At 36.8% G+C, this 19,365-nt stretch overlaps 1 protein-coding gene across 1 annotated transcript in view; it reads right to left on the bottom strand.

The window, feature by feature from the left end:
• The window catches only part of LAMA2 (laminin subunit alpha 2), a 653,829-nt gene that overhangs the window by 448,033 nt on the left and 186,431 nt on the right, over positions 1-19,365 (bottom strand). Inside the window, exon 4 of the mRNA XM_081529101.1 lies at positions 4,173-4,415. Coding sequence (XP_081385227.1) covers positions 4,173-4,415 — 243 coding nt within the window. The remainder of the gene's footprint in view (positions 1-4,172; positions 4,416-19,365) is intronic.

The following is a 19,365-nucleotide window of genomic DNA, read 5'->3' as shown; positions in this document are numbered from 1 at the left end:
ATATTGACGAGGAACTCATCCAAAGTATTGTTCGGCTCTAAATGATGCCCTTTTCACCTGAAACATGATATACTGGAATGTTCTAAACATTTTGGCACGTCTCCAAAATTCTGCAGACAAGTGACAATGTAATAAACCTTAGACTCAACAGATCTGATATTAGTCACAGGAGACTATTTTCTATTAATTTTCTGTACCTATAACACAAACATTATTGCTTAGTGTGTTATAATTGACGTATGTTTATTTCTTAATGCCTTATTCACAGTGAAGTGAAGTGAAGTGAAAGTCGCTCAGTCAGGTCTGCCTCTTTGTGACCCCAAGGACTATATACAGTTCATGGAATTCTCCAGGCCAGAATACTAGAGTGGGTAGCCTTTCCCTTCTCCAGGAGATCTTCCCAACTCAAGTCTTCAAAGTCTTAAAAATACTCTGCTGTTATTTTTCTTACTCTCTGACTTAAATTCATATTTCAAGAGTATTTTGAAGATCTGGAAGCAAATGATCATTTGATGCTTAGTTAAGAACATACATTTCAAATCATGGTAAATATCTAGATAGTGTTGTCTAAAATAAAATCCTATCTAGAAAACAGTAAGACTAATAAACCAATAAAAAGGAAATAGACAGGAGATGCGGATATAAAAATAAACAGGAATGATGAAATGAGAAAGTTGTTTCACCTCTGTGGTATTTTTCCCCTAAACCCAGAAGCCCAGTCTAATCATTAAAAAACAGCAGGCAAACTCAAAATGAGTAATATGCTACCAAAATATCTGACCAGTACTCTTAATACTGATCAGGCTTGGGACTCGCTGGTGGTCCAGTGGCTACGGCCCCATGCTCCCAATGCAGGGGACCTGGTTTTGATCCCTAGTCAGGGAATTAGACCCCACAGACTACAATTTAGAGTTCGCATGCCGTACCTAAAAATTCCACAGGCTACAGCAAAGACATAGTGCAGTCAAATAAATAAAAACATTACAACAAAGAGCAATTTTAAAAAGTGATCAAGGTCAAGGAAAACAAAAGAAGATTAAGACTGTCATGGATTAGGGGAGACTAAGAGACACAATGATGCAATAAATGCAACGTCCTATTCCAAACCGGATCCCAGAAGAAAAAAAAATCGTTAATAATAATCTGAATGAAATCTGAATAAATCTGTGGTTTAGGTAATAGAGTATCAATAATAATTGTAATTTATAATTTATAAATAATAATAATAATTTCTTAGTTTGACAAATGAATGTTGATTGTGAAAGATATTATCCTTAGTGGGAGCTGGGTAAAAGGGACACAGGGATTCTCTGTCCTCTTCTTATATTTATGTACATTTAAAATAATAACAAGCCTATAATTCAAACCAAATAAAAATATCCTTCAATAATGGAGTGAATTCTGTTATATGTCTAAAGCATATTGGCAATAAATTTGCAATTGTCTTCAAAACTTTGGAGATACTAAGAAATTTTGTATGTTTCTCTGTACTCTGAGAATTCATCTTCTCAGCATGGTTCCTTTGACTCATCCAGAGGAACTTTACCACTTTCTGTAAACAATTCTGTTGTGGCATTTATACTATCATTTTGCATTTACTCGTTTATATGTTTGTTTTTCTTACTTGAATGTCACTTCTCTGGGAAGTTTTGAATATAAGCACCTAATAATTAGATTTCAGATGGTTCTTAAATGTGAATGCTTTTAAAACTAAAAGTTAATGATACTAAGATTTATTTCACAATCATTTGTCTGGGAAATATTGGAGACAAGCATACAAAAAATGTAAAATATTGCCAATGTTATATTGTAGGTGATATCCGAAACTGTACTACTTTAGAACTGAAAGATGCCTTAGGATAATTTATATATCAAACTAATTCATATATTAAAGAAATTCAAACTCAGAGATTAACTGACCTGTTCAATGTCCCATAAAAACTAGTAGCAGAAGCAGAACCCAGTCTTCTAATCCCATTCTTCTATATCACCATATCTCAGGATTAGAAATCTTTCTATTTTAATGGATCCAGCAGGTCAATATCTCTTCTAAATCATTTCTGAGTTTAGCAATTACCAAGATTTAAAAAAAATCAACTTTCAGTCTTTACTAGAGTATGAAAGAAACACTAATGTAGGACTCAGGGGATCTGTATTCTTATCTCAACTTTGTCACCAGTTGATCTGACAGTCTTGGGAGACCATCCCCTACCTTTGCTGAACCCGTCCATTCCAAAAAGTACCATGTTTCACAGAGTAAGATATAAAATAAAACAGATATTCCAGGAGAGGTCTGGATTTCATTCATATTTTTAAATACTATCAATCTACTTCAAATACTTTGAATTACTTTCCATTCCTCACCTCATTCACTTTCCAATGAGAGAGAAATAGACTTTAAAAAGCATGTCACAGAGACTGTTGAATAAGTTGTTCTTAAAAGTCAGCAGTAATGATTAGTTTATAGTGAGTGTCTAAAACACCGTAGCCAGTTAAACACAAACAAATAGAATATCTGTTCCATGTCGGTAAGTTGACAAAGTCTAAAGACTGGAGAACCACCATCTATGTAGTGTTAGCATGGTTTGGAGTATGCATGCAACTTGTGTGTTACATATATGGAACATTTTATATTGTTAAACAAATTTCTGAATTGGCTCATTTTTTAAAGAATAGCTTTATAAATATTACATAATTATTAGTTCTGGGTAAACACTGTATCCAAGAAAAAAATAATACAAATTCAACTCAAACATATTCTCCTTGCCCTCCCTCCCTAGTCCCATACCCTCAGGTCAGTCTGGCCAGGACTTGGATGCCTCTGGGCACAAAGCAGGTTGAATAGCTGTTTGACTCACTGCTTTTGACTATTGTTTGGCAGATTGAGATCTCTGCTGAGAGCACCATTTGGAATTTTCTTCACCCAAAACTGGTATTTTTGAACATGAAATTGAAATATAGTGAGGCACTGGGATACATTCATAGAATAGTAGCGCCAAAAGAGAGTGTGATCAATATATGTCAAAAATCTAACTTACTCCCAGAAGTGTTTAAAGAAATAATCTCAGATTGGTTGAGGTGGGCATGATAGTGTATGAATATGGATTTTCTGAAAATATAAATGTAAAAAATGACACTAGCTTCAAGCATGTGAACTGGTGAGGAGAGACTATTAGCCATGAGCATAAACAGAAATGGACATAAGAAAGTAGGACAAAAAGAGCTAGGCCTTGTATACTGAAGGGAGACTGATTAGGGAAATAAAACTAGATATCCAAGAGTCACTAGGTTTAGGTTTGGGTATTTGAGAGGGGGCTACAATCACTACCACCACCACCAATCTCAATGGTTATTGTTATTATAACAGCAACAAAAATAGTTAATGCTTACAAAGCGACAGTACATATATTTGTCAGTACTATTATAATGTTTTGAACATTTTCATTTAATCCTGACAATCAAAAGAAATAAGAACTACTGTTATTGTTTCTAGTTTATGAGAGATGAAACTGAGGCGCAGACAACTTAAGGCACTGATTCAAGATCACACAGTTGATAAAGGTGAAGTCATGGTTTGGATCTGTGGCTGAAAAACAATGAATGAATTTAAAATCTTAACCACAGGAAAAAAGATGCTATGGAGAAGTTGAACAGATTTGATTTAAGCATATAATAAGCAAAGCTTGAACAAAGGAACTAAAGCCCACTGCAGCCCTATGTGGCAACAGTAGAAAAACACATAAAAACTGAAAAAATTTCATTCTCTTTAGGCCCCTCATGTGAATTATGTCCTCCAGAATTTCTCTCTTTTGTCCCTATCTTCAGACTAGAACACACACAGATTTAAGGTTTATTTTAAGGTCTCAATCTTTCAATAATTAGCAAGCCTCACTGTCAGAAAAGTTTCTTTAAAATTAATCACTGACTTTCCAACTTAAGCCCATTTCCTCTTCTCTGATCTTTATTGGACACACAAGATACATACTAGATGAAGGCAGTGAAAATTCTAATACCTTTCAGTTTTTCCTTTTTCTTTAATAACTTATTGAAATGTACTTCTGCTAAATCCTATTTTAAAATCTCCCTGACATCAGTGACTGATATATTCAAGTCTTTCTGAAAGGCCGATTTTGCCATCTTAAATGTATTGAGGATGAATTTTCTCATCTTACCTCTCCATTTTCTAAGGGGTGTATCTTGGAATAAAACGAAGTGCAGATGACCTCATCATCTTTGGCATATGACGGTGGTCCAGTGCGGGGATAAATATTATAGAGGGCTAGGCACTCTGTGTCCGTCACAGCATGATACTGCCAGGGCTTGTAATCAACATCATCCAGTGAGCGTTCCAAAATCCAGTTTCCAGGCCGAGGGGAGTTAGCTGCTTTCACAATCACATATGCGATCTGGAACACCTGGAGAAGTGTGACAACAAAAATATGTAACTCTGAATTCCAAAGTTTCTCACTACTGCATATCAAATATTAGGCCTAAGGCTACAATAATTTTACTTTGGATATTATTCCATAACCTTATTATATTTTCTGGACTTCCCAGGTGGCTCAGTGGTAAAGAATCCACCTGCCAATGCAGAAGACACAGTTTGATTCCTGGGTCAGGAAGATTTCCTGGAGAAGGAAATGGGACCCCCCTCCAGTATTCTTGCCTGGGAATTCCCATAGACAGAGGAGCCTGGCATGCTGCAGTCCATAGGCTGCAAAGAGTTGGAAACTACTTAGCAACTAAACAACCACAAAATTGTATTCTCTAAAAATATTTTTACAGTTACATGTCTATATTTAATACCTTTTTACTAAAATTATATGTTCCATTTTGACACCCATGACTTTAAAAGAAATGGGTTAAAATTGGATTTTAGTTCCACAACAACTCATTAACATCATTTTATCTAATTTTTGAAGTTGCATTGTAATCACAATCACTTATTATTTGGTACATACCAATTTACTCATATTACTCTGTTGGAGATTATGAGTTAGAAATTCCATGTGTGAACAGTGCTTGATAGTTTAGAAAACAGTTACTTGTATCACCTAATCCTCAGACAAGTACCATTTAGATGGCATTACTGTGGTGCAAGAAAAAAAAAAAAAACAAAACAAAGCACTTTGAAGGCACAGTTCTGTATTTAAATTGTGATCCCAGCATTTATGTGACCTTAGGCAGATTATTTTACTTTGTCAACACTCAATTCCATTTCTGTTAACTAGTGTCAATAATAAGAATACCAAGTACACAACTGAGAGACAGTTTAGACTAAATGAAATAATGTATGCAAAGTACCTAGCAAAGGACTTGGCTGCAAATACTCAGTAAGTGTCAATCCCTCCACACTCCCAAATAGAAAATAATGGAGAAGAAATTCTAGTACACGCAGCAGCTGTTTGAAATTCAGTTCAGTTCAGTTCAGTTCAGTCGCTCAGCCGTGTCTGACTCTCTGCGACCCCACGAATCGCAGCACGCCAAGCCTCCCTGTCCATCACCAACTCCCGGAGTCTACCCAAACCCATGTTCATCGAGTTGGTGATGCCATCCAACCATCTCATCCTCTGTTGTCCCCTTCTCCTCCCGCCCCCAATCCTACCCAGCATTAGGGTCTTTTCCAATGAGTCAACCCTTCGCATGAGGTGCCCAAAGTATTGGAGTTTCAGCTTCAACATCAGACCTTCCAATGAACACCCAGGATTGATCTCTTTTAGGGTGGATTGATTGGATCTCCTTGCAGTCCAAGGGACTCTCAAAAGTCTTCTCCAACACCACAGTTCAAAAGCATCAATTCTGCAGCACTCAGCTTTCTTCACCGTCCAACTCTCACATCCATACATGACCACTGGAAAAACCATAGCCTTGACTAGACAGACTTTTGTTGGCAAAGTAATGTCTCTGCTTTTAAATATGCTGTCTAGGTTGGCCATAACCTTCCTTCCAAGGAGTAAGCGTCTTTTAATTTCATGGCTGCAGTCACCATCAGCAGTGATTCTGGAGCCCAAAAAAATAAAGTCTGACACTGTTTCCACTGTTTCCCCATCTATTTCCCATGGAGTGAAGGGACCAGATGCCATGATCTTAGTTTTCTGAACTTTGAGCTTTAAGCCAACTTTTTCACTCTCCTCCTTCACCTTCATCAAGAGGCTCTTTAGTTCTTCTTCACTCTCTGCCATAAGGGTGGTATCATCTGCATATCTGAGGTTATTGATATTTTTCCTGGCAATCTTGATTCCAGCTTGTGTTTCTTCCAGCCCAGCGTTTCTCATGATGTACTCTGCATATAAGTTAAATAAGCAGGGTGACAATATACAGCCTTGATGTACTCCTTTTCCTATTTGGAACCAGTTTGTTGTTCCATGTCCAATTCTAACTGTTGCTTCCTGACCTGCATACAGGTTTCTCAAGAGACAGGTCAGATGGTCTGGTATTCCCATCTCTTTCAGAATTTTCCACAGTTTACTGTGATCCACACAGTCAAAGGCTTTGGCATAGTCAATAAAGCAGAAATAGATGTTTTTCTGTTTGAAATTGGAATATAGTAAATGAAGGTTTCCGTATCTTCTGTATAAGAGGTAAACATGTGTTAAAGAAAAGGAAAATAAAGGCATCAAGTTACTGTACGTCAACAGAGTGACCACTGAGGGGAATATGGCAATCCTCGGCTTTTAAATCTACATAATATCTGAACACATACAAAATAAATATTCTAGATATTTTGTGATCGTCCATATGTGCATCTTTACCAACACAATCCAAAAGCCCAAAAGAAAAATGCATAAACATTACTGAGTGACATTTTTTGCCATGTCCTGGGTAGAAAGGTAAATATAAGCTAGTTTATATAGTCCCACCATCTATGAGTTAATAATATATTGCAATAATGAGATATATGAAAAGTACACTAGTAATAAAGCATAGTATATGTCCTTCCTGGGTCGGGAAGATCCCCTGGAGAAGGAAATGACAACCCACTCCAGTATTCTTGCCTGGAGAATTCCAAGGACAGAGGAGCCTGGCAGGCTACATTCCATGGGATTGTAAAGAATCAGACACAACTGAGCAACTTTCTTTCAAGGTATAGTCCCACCACCTATGAGTTGATAATAAATTGCAATAATGAGATACACTAAAAGTATGCTAGTAAGAAAGCAATAGTATATGGTCTTTTTAGGACATTCAGTGAGACACCAGGAATTTGCCAACCCTAACTTCTGGGTGACTGGGGTCACTGAAAAGATACAATTGGAGGACAAACCTGTTAAAAGATGATTAATGGGTCTGTTTAGAGGGGAGCTTGAAAGTAATGTTCTGAAAATATACCTTATCTGTTTCATAGTTTTGACATGAAACTTTCAGGAATACATGCACACTGTCTATGATAAACTCTAAGGGACTGAATTTAAAAATATGAAAAGTTGGTATTTAAGATGAAAGAGGTGACTCAGATGCTGGTCTTTTGAGATCCTTACCGGAATGTGAGCATTTCTATCTGTGTGCACTGAAGGGAAAATCATGAGCCATTAAATGAACAAAAGTAGGGATACCATTTGCCTCTTAGGCACAGTTAAGGAAATACTGGTAGTTAAAATACTGAAACACTCTGCATTTGGTAAATCACTGCTGTCCAAGACTCCCAAATGCATTCTTTTTCCAGAGAACATCTGGGTAACCTAGGGATTGCAAGGAACAGCTAAGACACCTACTCTGATTAGTCTGGGCTTTGACCATTATATTTTACGTATTATCACTCTATATGGGAAATATTATGAATTTTTATTTACAAAGGTATACAGATAAGTGTAGACAGACATGTATATATATATATGTATGAATTTGTAATTATTGGAATATACTTAGACATTTTGGGGAAGGGCAGACATGGACATATTTAAGATGTGACCTATGGGGTTTGGGGATAAGGAGTCAAGGAGAGAAAAAGAGCTTTTAAATTCTTCTACTATCCTGCTATACTAATTGCATTAACATAAATGTCTCATGTTTTAATAAAATTATTTTTAAAGTGAGGAAATATTTCTAAAAATAAGCATCAAAGAAAGGACAAGAGTGGGAGGAAGATGGCACATACTCTATCAATCACGTGCCTGCATGCATGCTCAGTCACTCAGCCATGTCTGACTCTTTGCAACCCCACGGACTGTAGCCCGCCAGGCTCCTCTGTCCATGGGATTTCCCAGGCAAGAATACTGAAGCAGGTTGTCATTTCCTCATCCAGGGAATCTTCCCAACCCAGACCCAGGGATGGAACTCCCGTCTCTTGCATTGAAGGCAGATTCTTTGCCACTGTACCACCTGGGAAGCCCCCAATGCAGGTTATGTGGGCAAAAAAAGATGCACAGAAGCCAACCAAACATAATCTAGAGTATTTTCTATTTCTGCATTTTTAGGTGCTATTCATTAGGGATTATTTCTCTTAGACACTCTGTATTCAATACATACACATGGAACCTCTTTAAAAAATGAATTCACTAAAAGACAAACCCTACTGAGTAATATGAGAGAACACAGAAAGATACTTGTTTCTATGAAAATCTGAAACACTTTGCTCCTAATTTCTGATAATTCTAAATTATTCATGACAAAAATCTGTAAATTGGTAAAGAATATAAATAACTAAATTGTGAGCTCCTAAAGGGCAGAGGTGCTATAATCTTTATTAAAATTCTTTTGAAATAATGTATATTTAACATTTATTAGTTTTAATTGAATAAACAAAACCAGCATACACACTTCCATATGACTTCTTACTAGATTAATACTATTCTTTCTGTTTGTTAGAACTTGAATTCCAGTCAACCAGCATATTTTGTCACTTGCAGGAACTAAGACATACATTTCTTGCATGTTCATTCAATTAATATCTCTATGAGTTGAGCAAATTTCTTAAACTCTTTTATCCTCTGTTTCATAGTGTATCTTTTTCAAAGTAAGAACCATAGAAGAGATAATAAAGTACTATGTGCTCTTTGGAAAAAAGAATCTCTATAAATGTTTTAAATTAGCAAATTTCCATCCAGGAAAAAAAAGGCTACAGAGATTTTTTTTTTTAATTGGAAAACCAAAAGAGAAATATCAAAGCATAGTTAGAGATTGCAGGTACCAATAAGAAAAATAAAGATGTATGGATAAAGAACTTTGTTTAGAAACAACTCAGCAAGCAAAGATAGGAAAAGGCCAAATTGTCTTGGAGCTACAGCATGGATTTATGACTTCAGAGCTTCTGTGTTGGCTCTGAAAAAGAAGTTGTACTAGAAACAGCACAGACTCTTTCTATAATTCAATATAACAGCCAGCATTAAGTGACATGGAAAAGCAGTCATTGCCTTCAAGAATATTAAAGTCACCTCATTTCAAAACAATATCCTTCTTTCATTTATTTTCTATGGATTCCTTCACATTTCATGCAAAATTAATTAAATTAGTTGGCATGTAGTATTTTGAATAAACTTTTTAAAATGTGGTAGACAGCATTATTGAAAAACACAATGAATAGAAGTATTCTTTGAAGGTGTCAGAAAGATTGTGAAAATTCTAACTGAATTTCTAAGTATGCCACATTTTTAATGATTCCAACAGAATAACTCTCTAGTGTACCTATGTTACTTTAATTAATTCTGTCTTGTGTTTTCAGCATAAAGACTCTTCAAAATCACTAGTTATAAAATCTTATTTCCAGATTGAAAAAAAAAAAACAATCTGTATGGGATGCAGCAAGGCAAGCAAATATCTTATGATTAGCATAAAAATACTAAGACGGCTAGGCTTCTATGAATCATAGATCTGAATACACTATATCCAATTTTTTGTTGTAGGAGGGTACTTTTTACAAATTGGTGGCTAAAAAATTCCAAATAACTTTTATAATAAGGCCAAATGTTTAACACTGTACAGTAACATAGGGAACTTCCTATTTCATATTCCATTTGTGCATCACATAATAAAATATCATGTAATCACAATCATATGTCACTAATGTAGCATTAAATTAGATGTTCCTAGAGTGTTTAAGAACTTGAACTCATTTAAGGTGGAAATGGAGAATAGTCTTTCTGAAGAATCCTTCAGTCCCAAAATAACAAGCAACTACAATGACCATCATATATGGTGATGTTTTCCCATCTTTTTCACATCATCGGAGGAGACCTCACAGCCTGGAATGAACAGCCTAGGAACTTTGGCCACTCTCACACTGTCCTAGGGCAGAATATATACTGACTCACTCATAACCCATGTGTGTAAGTCTGATCTCCAGGATCAATTTCTAGCACATGCATTGCTGGGTCTGCAATTTTTTTTTTTTTAATAAATTTATTTATTTCAGTTGGGGGCTAATTACTTTACAATATTGTACTAGTTTTTGCCATACATTGACATGAATCAGCCATGGGTTTACATGTGTTCCCCTTCCTGGACCCTCCACCCACCTCCCTCCCTATCCCATCCCTCTGGGTCATCCCACTGCCCCGGCCCTGAGCATTTGTCTCATGCATCGAACGTGGAATGGTGTTGTGTTTCACATATGATAATATACATGTTTCAATGCTATTCTCCCAGAACGTCCCACCCTCACCTTCTCCCTCAGAGTCCATAAGACTGTTCTATGCATCTGTGTCTCTTATTCTGTCTCGCATATAGGGTTATCGTTACCATCTTTCAAATTCCATATATATGCATTAGTGTACTGTATTGGTGTTTTTCTTTCTGGCTTACTTCACTCTGTATAATGGGCTCCAGTTTCATCCATCTCAATAGAACCGATTCAAATGTATTTTTTTTAAATACTCTCTGTTATGACTCTCAGGAACCTACTTTATCCCAGTTTGTTTGTCCTCGGAAGAATCATGGATCTAGAAAAATGCTACCAAAAAGTATTGTGTTTTGGAGATTTTACTGATACTTCTGAGTGTCACTGGAACACAGTTAAGAGAGCTAGGCCACAGGAGGAATCCTCAAAGATGTACAAAGGACAGAGGGCCTCCGTTTCCTATAGGCTGAACCCCCATGAAAGCCATAAAACTATTAATGAAAACCACACTCTGCGAGGAAATGAAAATCACTCCCTGGAAGAAGAAATGGCAACCCACTCCAGTATTCTTGCCTGGAGAATCCCAAGGACAGAGGAGCCTAGAGGGCTACAGTCCATGGGACAGCAGAGTCGGTCACATCTCTGAGACTAAAAACAATCAAACAAACTGGGCATACATGGCCAGCACTATTTGCAACCTCTATCACCAGCCGTGGAGAGGGAAAACTTTAAAATGGTCTGTCATGATAAATGAAATTGCCACATTTTTCAAACATGAAAAACAAGCTTCATGTCATTCCTTCCCTGCCCTTTGTTCTGCTTTCTGTTCCTGGGGTGTGTGTGTGTGTGTGTGTGTGTGCGTGTGCGTGTGCGTGTGCGTGTGCGTGTGCGTGTGTGTGTGTTTAATTATAAATAGGGCTTCCCTTGTGGCTCAGCTGGTAAAGAATCCACCTGCAATGCGGGACACCTGGGTTGGGAAGATTCCCTGGAGAAGGGAAAGGCTACCAGCTCCAGTATTCTGGCCTGGAGAATTCCCTTGACTGTGTAGGCCACGGGGTCGCATAGAGTCGGACACGACTAAATGACTTTTTCACTTTCACTCTCTGTGGAAGATGGTACTTCATCTTTCTCAATGAACTTAACCTGAATTACTCTCTTCCATTTCTGTTTTCTAATTTGTCAAGAGAAAAAACACACGGCCATCTAACTTCTGCCACTGATAAGCTCTGCCTTTGTCCCCCTATTGCTATCTGTGAACTCCCTATAGCAAATAGCTGTCCACATAACAAAACTACTTAATTGTGAAAGAGGCTTTGCAATATTCTAATGCCTGCTCTTGCCAATGTCATGAATTTAAACATTTCCACAAACTTCAATGCCATCTCTGACATATTTTGGACACTTCTGTGTATTATTAGTTCTAGCAATATGTTATGTCAGATACTCATTCATTTATACAGGTATGCTGGCTTTCAGAAAGCAATGAGAACTATTTAATATCAGAACCAAAAAGGATCCTTGGAATCAAGAGTTTCAAGCTTTGTACCCACTAGAATAATCTGGAAAGCCTTATAGAAACACACACACCTCTCTGTGTTTGAGTTGATAGTTCATATAATTAGCTGATCTTTCACCTGAGACCTAAAAGAAGGATAAATAAACTAAAAAGAAAAAAAACAAAAACCAATAACAACAAAGAGGATGAGGTGGGTTCCCTATTTTTTCTAGAAGGTCCGTAAGAGTCAGCTGTAGAGCGAGAGCAGAGGTCATGGCCTAAAGTACTCAGAGTGGCTGTTGCCCTGGGTCAAGACCAGCAGAAACTCATGAAACAGGTCTGACCAGAAGCAGGGGTGAGAAGTGGGACTGAATGCAGGAAATTCACCTAAAGTCTGAGTTTAATAGAGGCTTCATCCAAAGACCCACCACACCAAAACACATGTAACCAAATTCTTCTGTTGTTGTTTAGCCGCTAAGTCCTGTCCAACTCTTTGCAACCCCATAGACTGTAGCCCGCCAGACTCCTCTGTCCATGGGGTTTCCCAGGCAAGAATACTGGAATGGGGTGCCATTTCTTTCTCCAGGGATCGAACCTGTGTCTCTTGCATTGGCAGAGCAACCAGGGAAGCCCTAACCAAATTCTTCTGTGTGTGTGTGTGTGTTTGTGTGTGTGTGTGTGTGTGTGTGTGTACATGTGCGCACACGTGCATGCTCAATCATGTTTGACTCTCTGTGACCCCACCAGGCTCCTATTTCTATGGAATTTTCCAGGCAAGAAAATTGGAATGAGTTGCTATTTCCTACTCCAAGGGATCTTCCCAACCCACGGATCGAACCTCTGTCTCCTATGTATTTTGCATTGGCAGGCACATTCTTTACGATTGTGCCACCTGGGAAGCTTAACCAAATTTTTACTTCCCAGCAAAAATTTCTAAGCAATCACAGGAAACAAGTGACTCACTATAATCTTAAAAATTACCTGAAGAGATCACTATACAGATTTTGAAAATACTATTACTGGACCTATTGGATCAAGGTTAAACAATAGATGTGAGAGTTGGACTATAAAGAAAGCTGAGCACTGAAGAACTGATGCTTTCGAACTGTGGTGTTGGAGAAGAATCTTGCGAGTCCCTTGGACTGCAAGGAGATCCAATCATTCCATCCTAAAGGAAATAGTCCTGAATATTCATTGGAAGGACTGATGCTGAAGCTGAAACTCCAATACTTTAGCCACCTGATGAGAAGAATTGACTCATTTGAAAAGACCCTGATGCTGGGAAAGATCGAAAGTAGGAGGAGAAGGGGACAACAGAGGATGAGATGGTTGGATGGCATCACTGACTTGATGGACATGAGTTTGAGTAAACTCTGGGAGTTGGTAATGGACAGGGAGGCCTGGCATGCTGCAGTCCACGGGGTGGCAAAGAGTTGGACACGACTGAGCGAATGAACTGAACTGAACAATAGAAGCTTTTAAATGATGCTTTAAATTTAAAACTTAAAGCAATTAACCTACAAATGACTTCAATTATTAGTTTTTGGGTGAGTTTTCGGAGAAGGCAATGGCACCCCACTCCAGTACTCTTGCCTGGAAAATCCCATGGATGGAGGAGCTTGGTAGGCTACAGTCCATGGGGTCGCACAGAGTCAGACACGACTGAAGTGACGCAGCAGCAGCAGCAGGGTGAGTTTTATATCCCTTGCAAATTTACACTTACTTCAATAAACCTAGAATTAGTGGGGAGTTCATATGGACAACCCCCTTGTCTGCCTGTCCTTTCAGACAAGTTTACTGACAATAATTTCACAGACTGAAATGATTTGTAATTGTCACTCAGTTATAATGTATAGAGCACTTATTCCTCTCCCCTCAGTGTACACTACAATTGCTGACCATGAATTTAATGAGTTGCAGGTAAGCGAATGTGCCATTTCACCTCAGGGTATGTGGCTCCTCTGTTTTCAAAGAAACAGAAATAGTCTGCCCTCAATTAAAACAGATTTTTATACTCACATTAAGCTCATTTAAAGTTTATACATTTGAAAATGAATTATTCTATCATTCTCTAATTTCTAAGAAATAATAATCTAACTGGATGACTAAAGATAATCTTCTGAAGATAAAATGTTCATTTGCTGAATTTGTTTTTTGAAAAGAGTTTTAATCAATGCCTAAACTATCCATGGGAAAGTATTTGAAGGACTGTTCCACTTCATTATGTAATAAAGAAAATCTCAACCTCTAGTTCTGAAAAATAACATGAGTTACTTTTCAGCTCTAAGTTAATATACAAACCTAAATCAATATAATTTTTATTATTAGTCCCTAGAACTAGATAAGTTTATTGTAAAGCTGATTTGAAAAAATTAACAAGCAAGAATAGCCAAGAGAACTTCAGAAGAAAGAACAATGGATCCAGGAATACATTATTAAATGAAAAAAAAATCAACCTGGAGAAAATTCGATTATACAGGATGCCGCAGTTTACTAAGAGGACCTTTTTTGAAATGATGAATCTGTGGTGACCACTAACGGTCAAAATGGCCACTAACATCCCCAAAAGAGAGACACTTGGATATTTTCTGCAATGTAATGGTAGGATACAGCACCACCTATAAAGTAATTTGCCAAAAATGTGAACCCAAATCAGAGTGAGTCTCTACATTTAACTATCAGTTTACAGGAAATAAGGTATCTAAGGACCATGAAAACAGCACCACAGGGATACAATTAGCAAAACTCAGGATGTGAGAACCTTTACTACCCAAACAGTATGGCTTCTTCAAAAAATAAATTACAATACAATAAAAAATAATGAGGTTATAGATTAAGAGACCTTAAGAGATATATCAGATAAACGCAGTATGTGACTTTAGGTACATCCTGATTCAATCAACTGTTTAAAGCTTGGAGGTAAATATGATGTATTTTAATACTGACTAAATATTTGTTAGTATTAAAGAAGAATAATAGTATTTTTAGGTATGACAATGATTTTGTTTACAAAAGAGCTGTAAAGTTCAGTGATATATACTGAATTATAGAGGATGTAGAGGATATAATACGTATGGAATTTGCTTCCAAATAATCTGGTGGGTGGGATGGGCTGTGGATAAATGTAGAATTGAAACAGGAAGGGCCATGAGTTAATTTTTCTCAGGTGGGTATCGGTTATGTGGGCCTAGAGTATTCTTCTCTATACCTCTGTGTATGTTGGGAAATTATCATAATCAGAGCTTTTAAAAAGATTACTAATACATTTCATTTTAATAAACAAATGACTGTCTTACATAATGATTTTACACCATTGGCAATTCAGTGCTTGCTCTTAAAAAGCAAATATTTAATGTGTTTACTGTCTTGATAAATGATTAATTCTGATTCATACTGCAACTACATTGCATTCAGAGCTTAAGAGATGTATCTTAATTCTTTCAAATTAATTATCAACTCTAAAGGGCATTGCTGGCCCCAAATTTTAGTCCTGTCTTAAAAAACTAGGAACACCAATAAATAGAATCCAAATTGCAATGAGCAAGGTCCTCCCTCAGCTTATTAATGCATTTAGTGCTCCATGCTTCATTAAGTTGCTATCATTTTTAACAATGTCAGCTGCAGGTAAAACTCAGACAAGCATTTTCCTTCTCTTCAGCACTGCCCTTGACATCTATTCTCTCCTCACATATTTCTCTCTCATCTGAAACAATCCATGGTTTCAAAAGATTGACCTGCCTCCTGTGAACAAGCCATTGGCACAGCATGGCTTTCACACCAGCCACTGGTAAAAGAGCAGGTAGGCTGAGTCCCCCATAGAACATGACAGTCCTTTCAATGAAGCCATCACAGAGCACAATATTGGTGTGAATCACAGACAATCAGAAATGTGACAGTTTAAAGCCTCCTTTCTAAAAATTATTCACCCTGGAGAAATACCCAGCATCGCCTTTGTTTTTGCGCTTCTATAGTTATCAGGGTAAGAAGAACCTAGCCTTCTTCAATTTATGGTATTGCAGACATGAATGAATCACTCTAGTTCAAAGCATTTAGGGAATAATAGCTAAGATTTGTAGTAATGAGAAGAGTTGGAAATATAATGTTAACAGCAGAGAATAACAAATCAAAGACAGATGAAACTTTCTGATCTTGGCTCATGAATTCTTTCAACAGATCAGAGTCACTTAACACTTATTCAATTTTAGCTATTACAAATGAAATAGCATCAGCTATATTCATGCTTATCTACTGCCCAGCTTCCTTGTCCTTCTCTAGGGACTTTCTAAACGGTAGTCTGAAACCTCCATTGTTTATCACCTTAGCACCTCTTCTCTATTTAACCCTCTGCAACGCATGCACCACTCACCACCCTACTTGAATTATTTTCAAAAGAGTTACCTGGTCAGAAAATACATGATTTGTTTCTCCATCCTCATCTTCTTTGAAATCTCAATAGCCTTTGACTATCCTGCTCTCCCCCATTGGAAATTCCCTTTATCTTATGAAAAATGATATTTATTTGTAATTCATGGATTTTTTTTTAAAGAAAAACATGTTTTCCTAAGATGACATTTTTCCTAAAATGGAAAGTAAACAATAGGAGAGAAGAGAGAGAAGACAAATGAATATTCAGAAGAGAACACTGTGGCGGGGGGGTGGTGCCTGCTGTGGGTTCTTTCCGTTTGAATTTCTTTCATTAAGTTGTATCCCAGTATTCTATATCCTAATAATCTTTTCTTGGGGAAAGTAGCATTTTATTTAGTGCCTAGTTTTTGCCAAGCACTTCAGCCTGCAGAAGTTTGTCTAGAAATTGAAATGAGAGAGTTAACGCTAATTTGTGTGGCAAAGAATAACGACCCCTCAACAATGTCTATGTCTTAATCCTTGGAACCTTTGTATACATTATCCTATATGTCAAGGAACTTTTGTAGATATGATTTAGTTAAAGACCTTGAGATGTAATGATAATTCTTAATTATATGAGTGAGCCCAAAATAATCACAAGGATCCTTAAAAATAAATGAGGGAAGTGAAAGAGGTAGGCAGAGTGATAGAACATGATAAACCTCCAACCCATTTCTGGTTTTGAAGACGAAGGTAGAGGACAAAAGCCAAGGCCTACAGGCGATCTTCAGAAGGTGGAAAAATCAAGGAAATGAATTTCCTCCTAGGACCTTCAAAAGGGAATATGACCTTGCCCACATCTGGCTTTAGGACAGTGAAGCTCATGTAAGATTTCTAACCTATTATAATGTAAGATAATAAATTTGTGTTAAGCCACTAAATGTGCGGCAATCTGCTATAACAGCAATGGAAAACCAGTACACTAGGTAACTTGTTCCATTTCACATGACTAGTAAATTATGGATGAATTTTAGAAATCTAGTTTTGTCAAATTTTGCTTTTGTACAATAATACATTCCATGTCTATGACTATTTCGAGTAACTCCTTCACACAGATATTTCCCATATATCAATTTCTAATCTAACCACATTCTCATGTCCCATTTTATATTTCAAACAACTGAACATCTTTGATAACAATTTTGCTTTGTAAAAAATTAATTTTGCCCTTGTTTTAACATCAAAACTAAGATATAGGCTGCTAACAGTAGAAACTGTAGAATATTCTACAGATGTCTTTTAATGCCTTACACATAGTAGATTATCAATTATTTTTAAAGTTCAACAGAATAGGTGATCAAAAATGGAATGCCACCTCTGAAATAATTTAAGGAAACTCAAGAGTGATTTCTACAAGCATCTAAAGAGTGAACTTATCTAGCACCATTCAGTATTAATAAGTACAGATGACATATCCTTCATCATTCCCAATTTCCTTGGAAACTGCTACCAAGATAACAATCTTATATATGTCTAACTCACATATTTTCCCTCTGAAATGAAAATCTGCAAAAAAGAGAATTCTGTTGAGGTTTGTCAAGTGGTCTTTACCCCAGATTTTAAACAGGTGACTACTTGCAGTGAAGTATGAAGAGTGTAAATGAAATAAAAAATGAGAGATCTGCAGAGCCTGGTATCCTTTTGCCTAAGATTTAAAAATAAGGATAGGAGATTCCACTCATTTAACAGTATGGACATTTTCTAAAGACTGAATGCCAACAGTTATGACAAATATGTATGAAAGGGTACCATTCCAAGAGGACCCAGACAAAGTTCTTACAAAGCCCACCCTGCAAATTCTTTGCTCTTTTTATCCTACTTAGATAGTCCTTGATATTTTACGAGTTAGATATGCACCAAATCATCATAGAACTTTGGTGATGTCAAGGCAAAAATGATTTATGAAGTGCTGAGCTGGATTTCCAAAGCTCTGAAAGGATCTATGGGGCCCAGTTAACACTTCAGGAATTCCACTGTCTCCTTTATGCTGCCTTCACAAACGTGTGTTTTACTCTGTCAGCAAGTTTGACTGCTCATTGATTTTTCCAAACCTCTCCATGCAGGACTAATTAACTGGTTGCACCAAAGTAAAAAGTTTTTATTTTTTTTTAAACTCTCACCCCCTAGAGGAAAATCAAGTCTAATCAAATTAGGACTCAGCACAGGAGGGAGGGAAAAAGTTTAAAAAGTGACATAGAACAATTTTCTGACACTGAAATTCATCCAATTAAGCAGATTATGAATGTCACAAAAAGTCATGGTTATACTTGTCCTGAAAAAGAGCAAATGGCTTTGGACATTTTCTGTAATACTACATGTCCTGCTGTGAACATTCTATCAGCCCTGAACATGATTAATTTATATAAAAACCTTCACTAGAAAAAGTCTACACACATTTCCATTTAAAGCATGACAAAATGTCATTGTACTCTGATACTGAAATTGCTATCCAATAGAACATTTAATCACAATGTCTGGAAACAAATTGTAAAGAACAATATATCTTGGAGAAACAGAAGTAGTATTTCATCAATACGGAATCAAACTCTATCTCATTTATGATACCCAAGGCATAAAACAGAATCCATACAGCTTCTTACACAGTTTGACTGACTACAATTACTCAACGTCAAATGATAAAGCTGCAAAATCATCAAGAGTAAAATCCGACACTATAAACTGAATCTGATTAAACAGCAGAGAATGGATGACAGCAGAACATCCATACAATTCTACCATAAGCATAAATGGAATAGAAACACTGTGAATAGAAACACTACAAACAATACTTTAATGAAGTGCTTCATTACTAAGCCAAGATTCCATTAAACCTAAACATACTGTGGATTTGGAGAAATGGCAACTCACTCCAGTATTCCTTCCCGGAGAATTCCATGGACAGAGGAGACTGGCA

This window comes from Giraffa tippelskirchi, chromosome 9 (assembly GCF_054371585.1).
Source record: "Giraffa tippelskirchi isolate mGirTip1 chromosome 9, T2T-mGirTip1v1.2.pri, whole genome shotgun sequence".
Taxonomy (NCBI): domain Eukaryota; kingdom Metazoa; phylum Chordata; class Mammalia; order Artiodactyla; family Giraffidae; genus Giraffa; species Giraffa tippelskirchi.
This window is presented reverse-complemented; position numbering and strand designations above follow the sequence as displayed.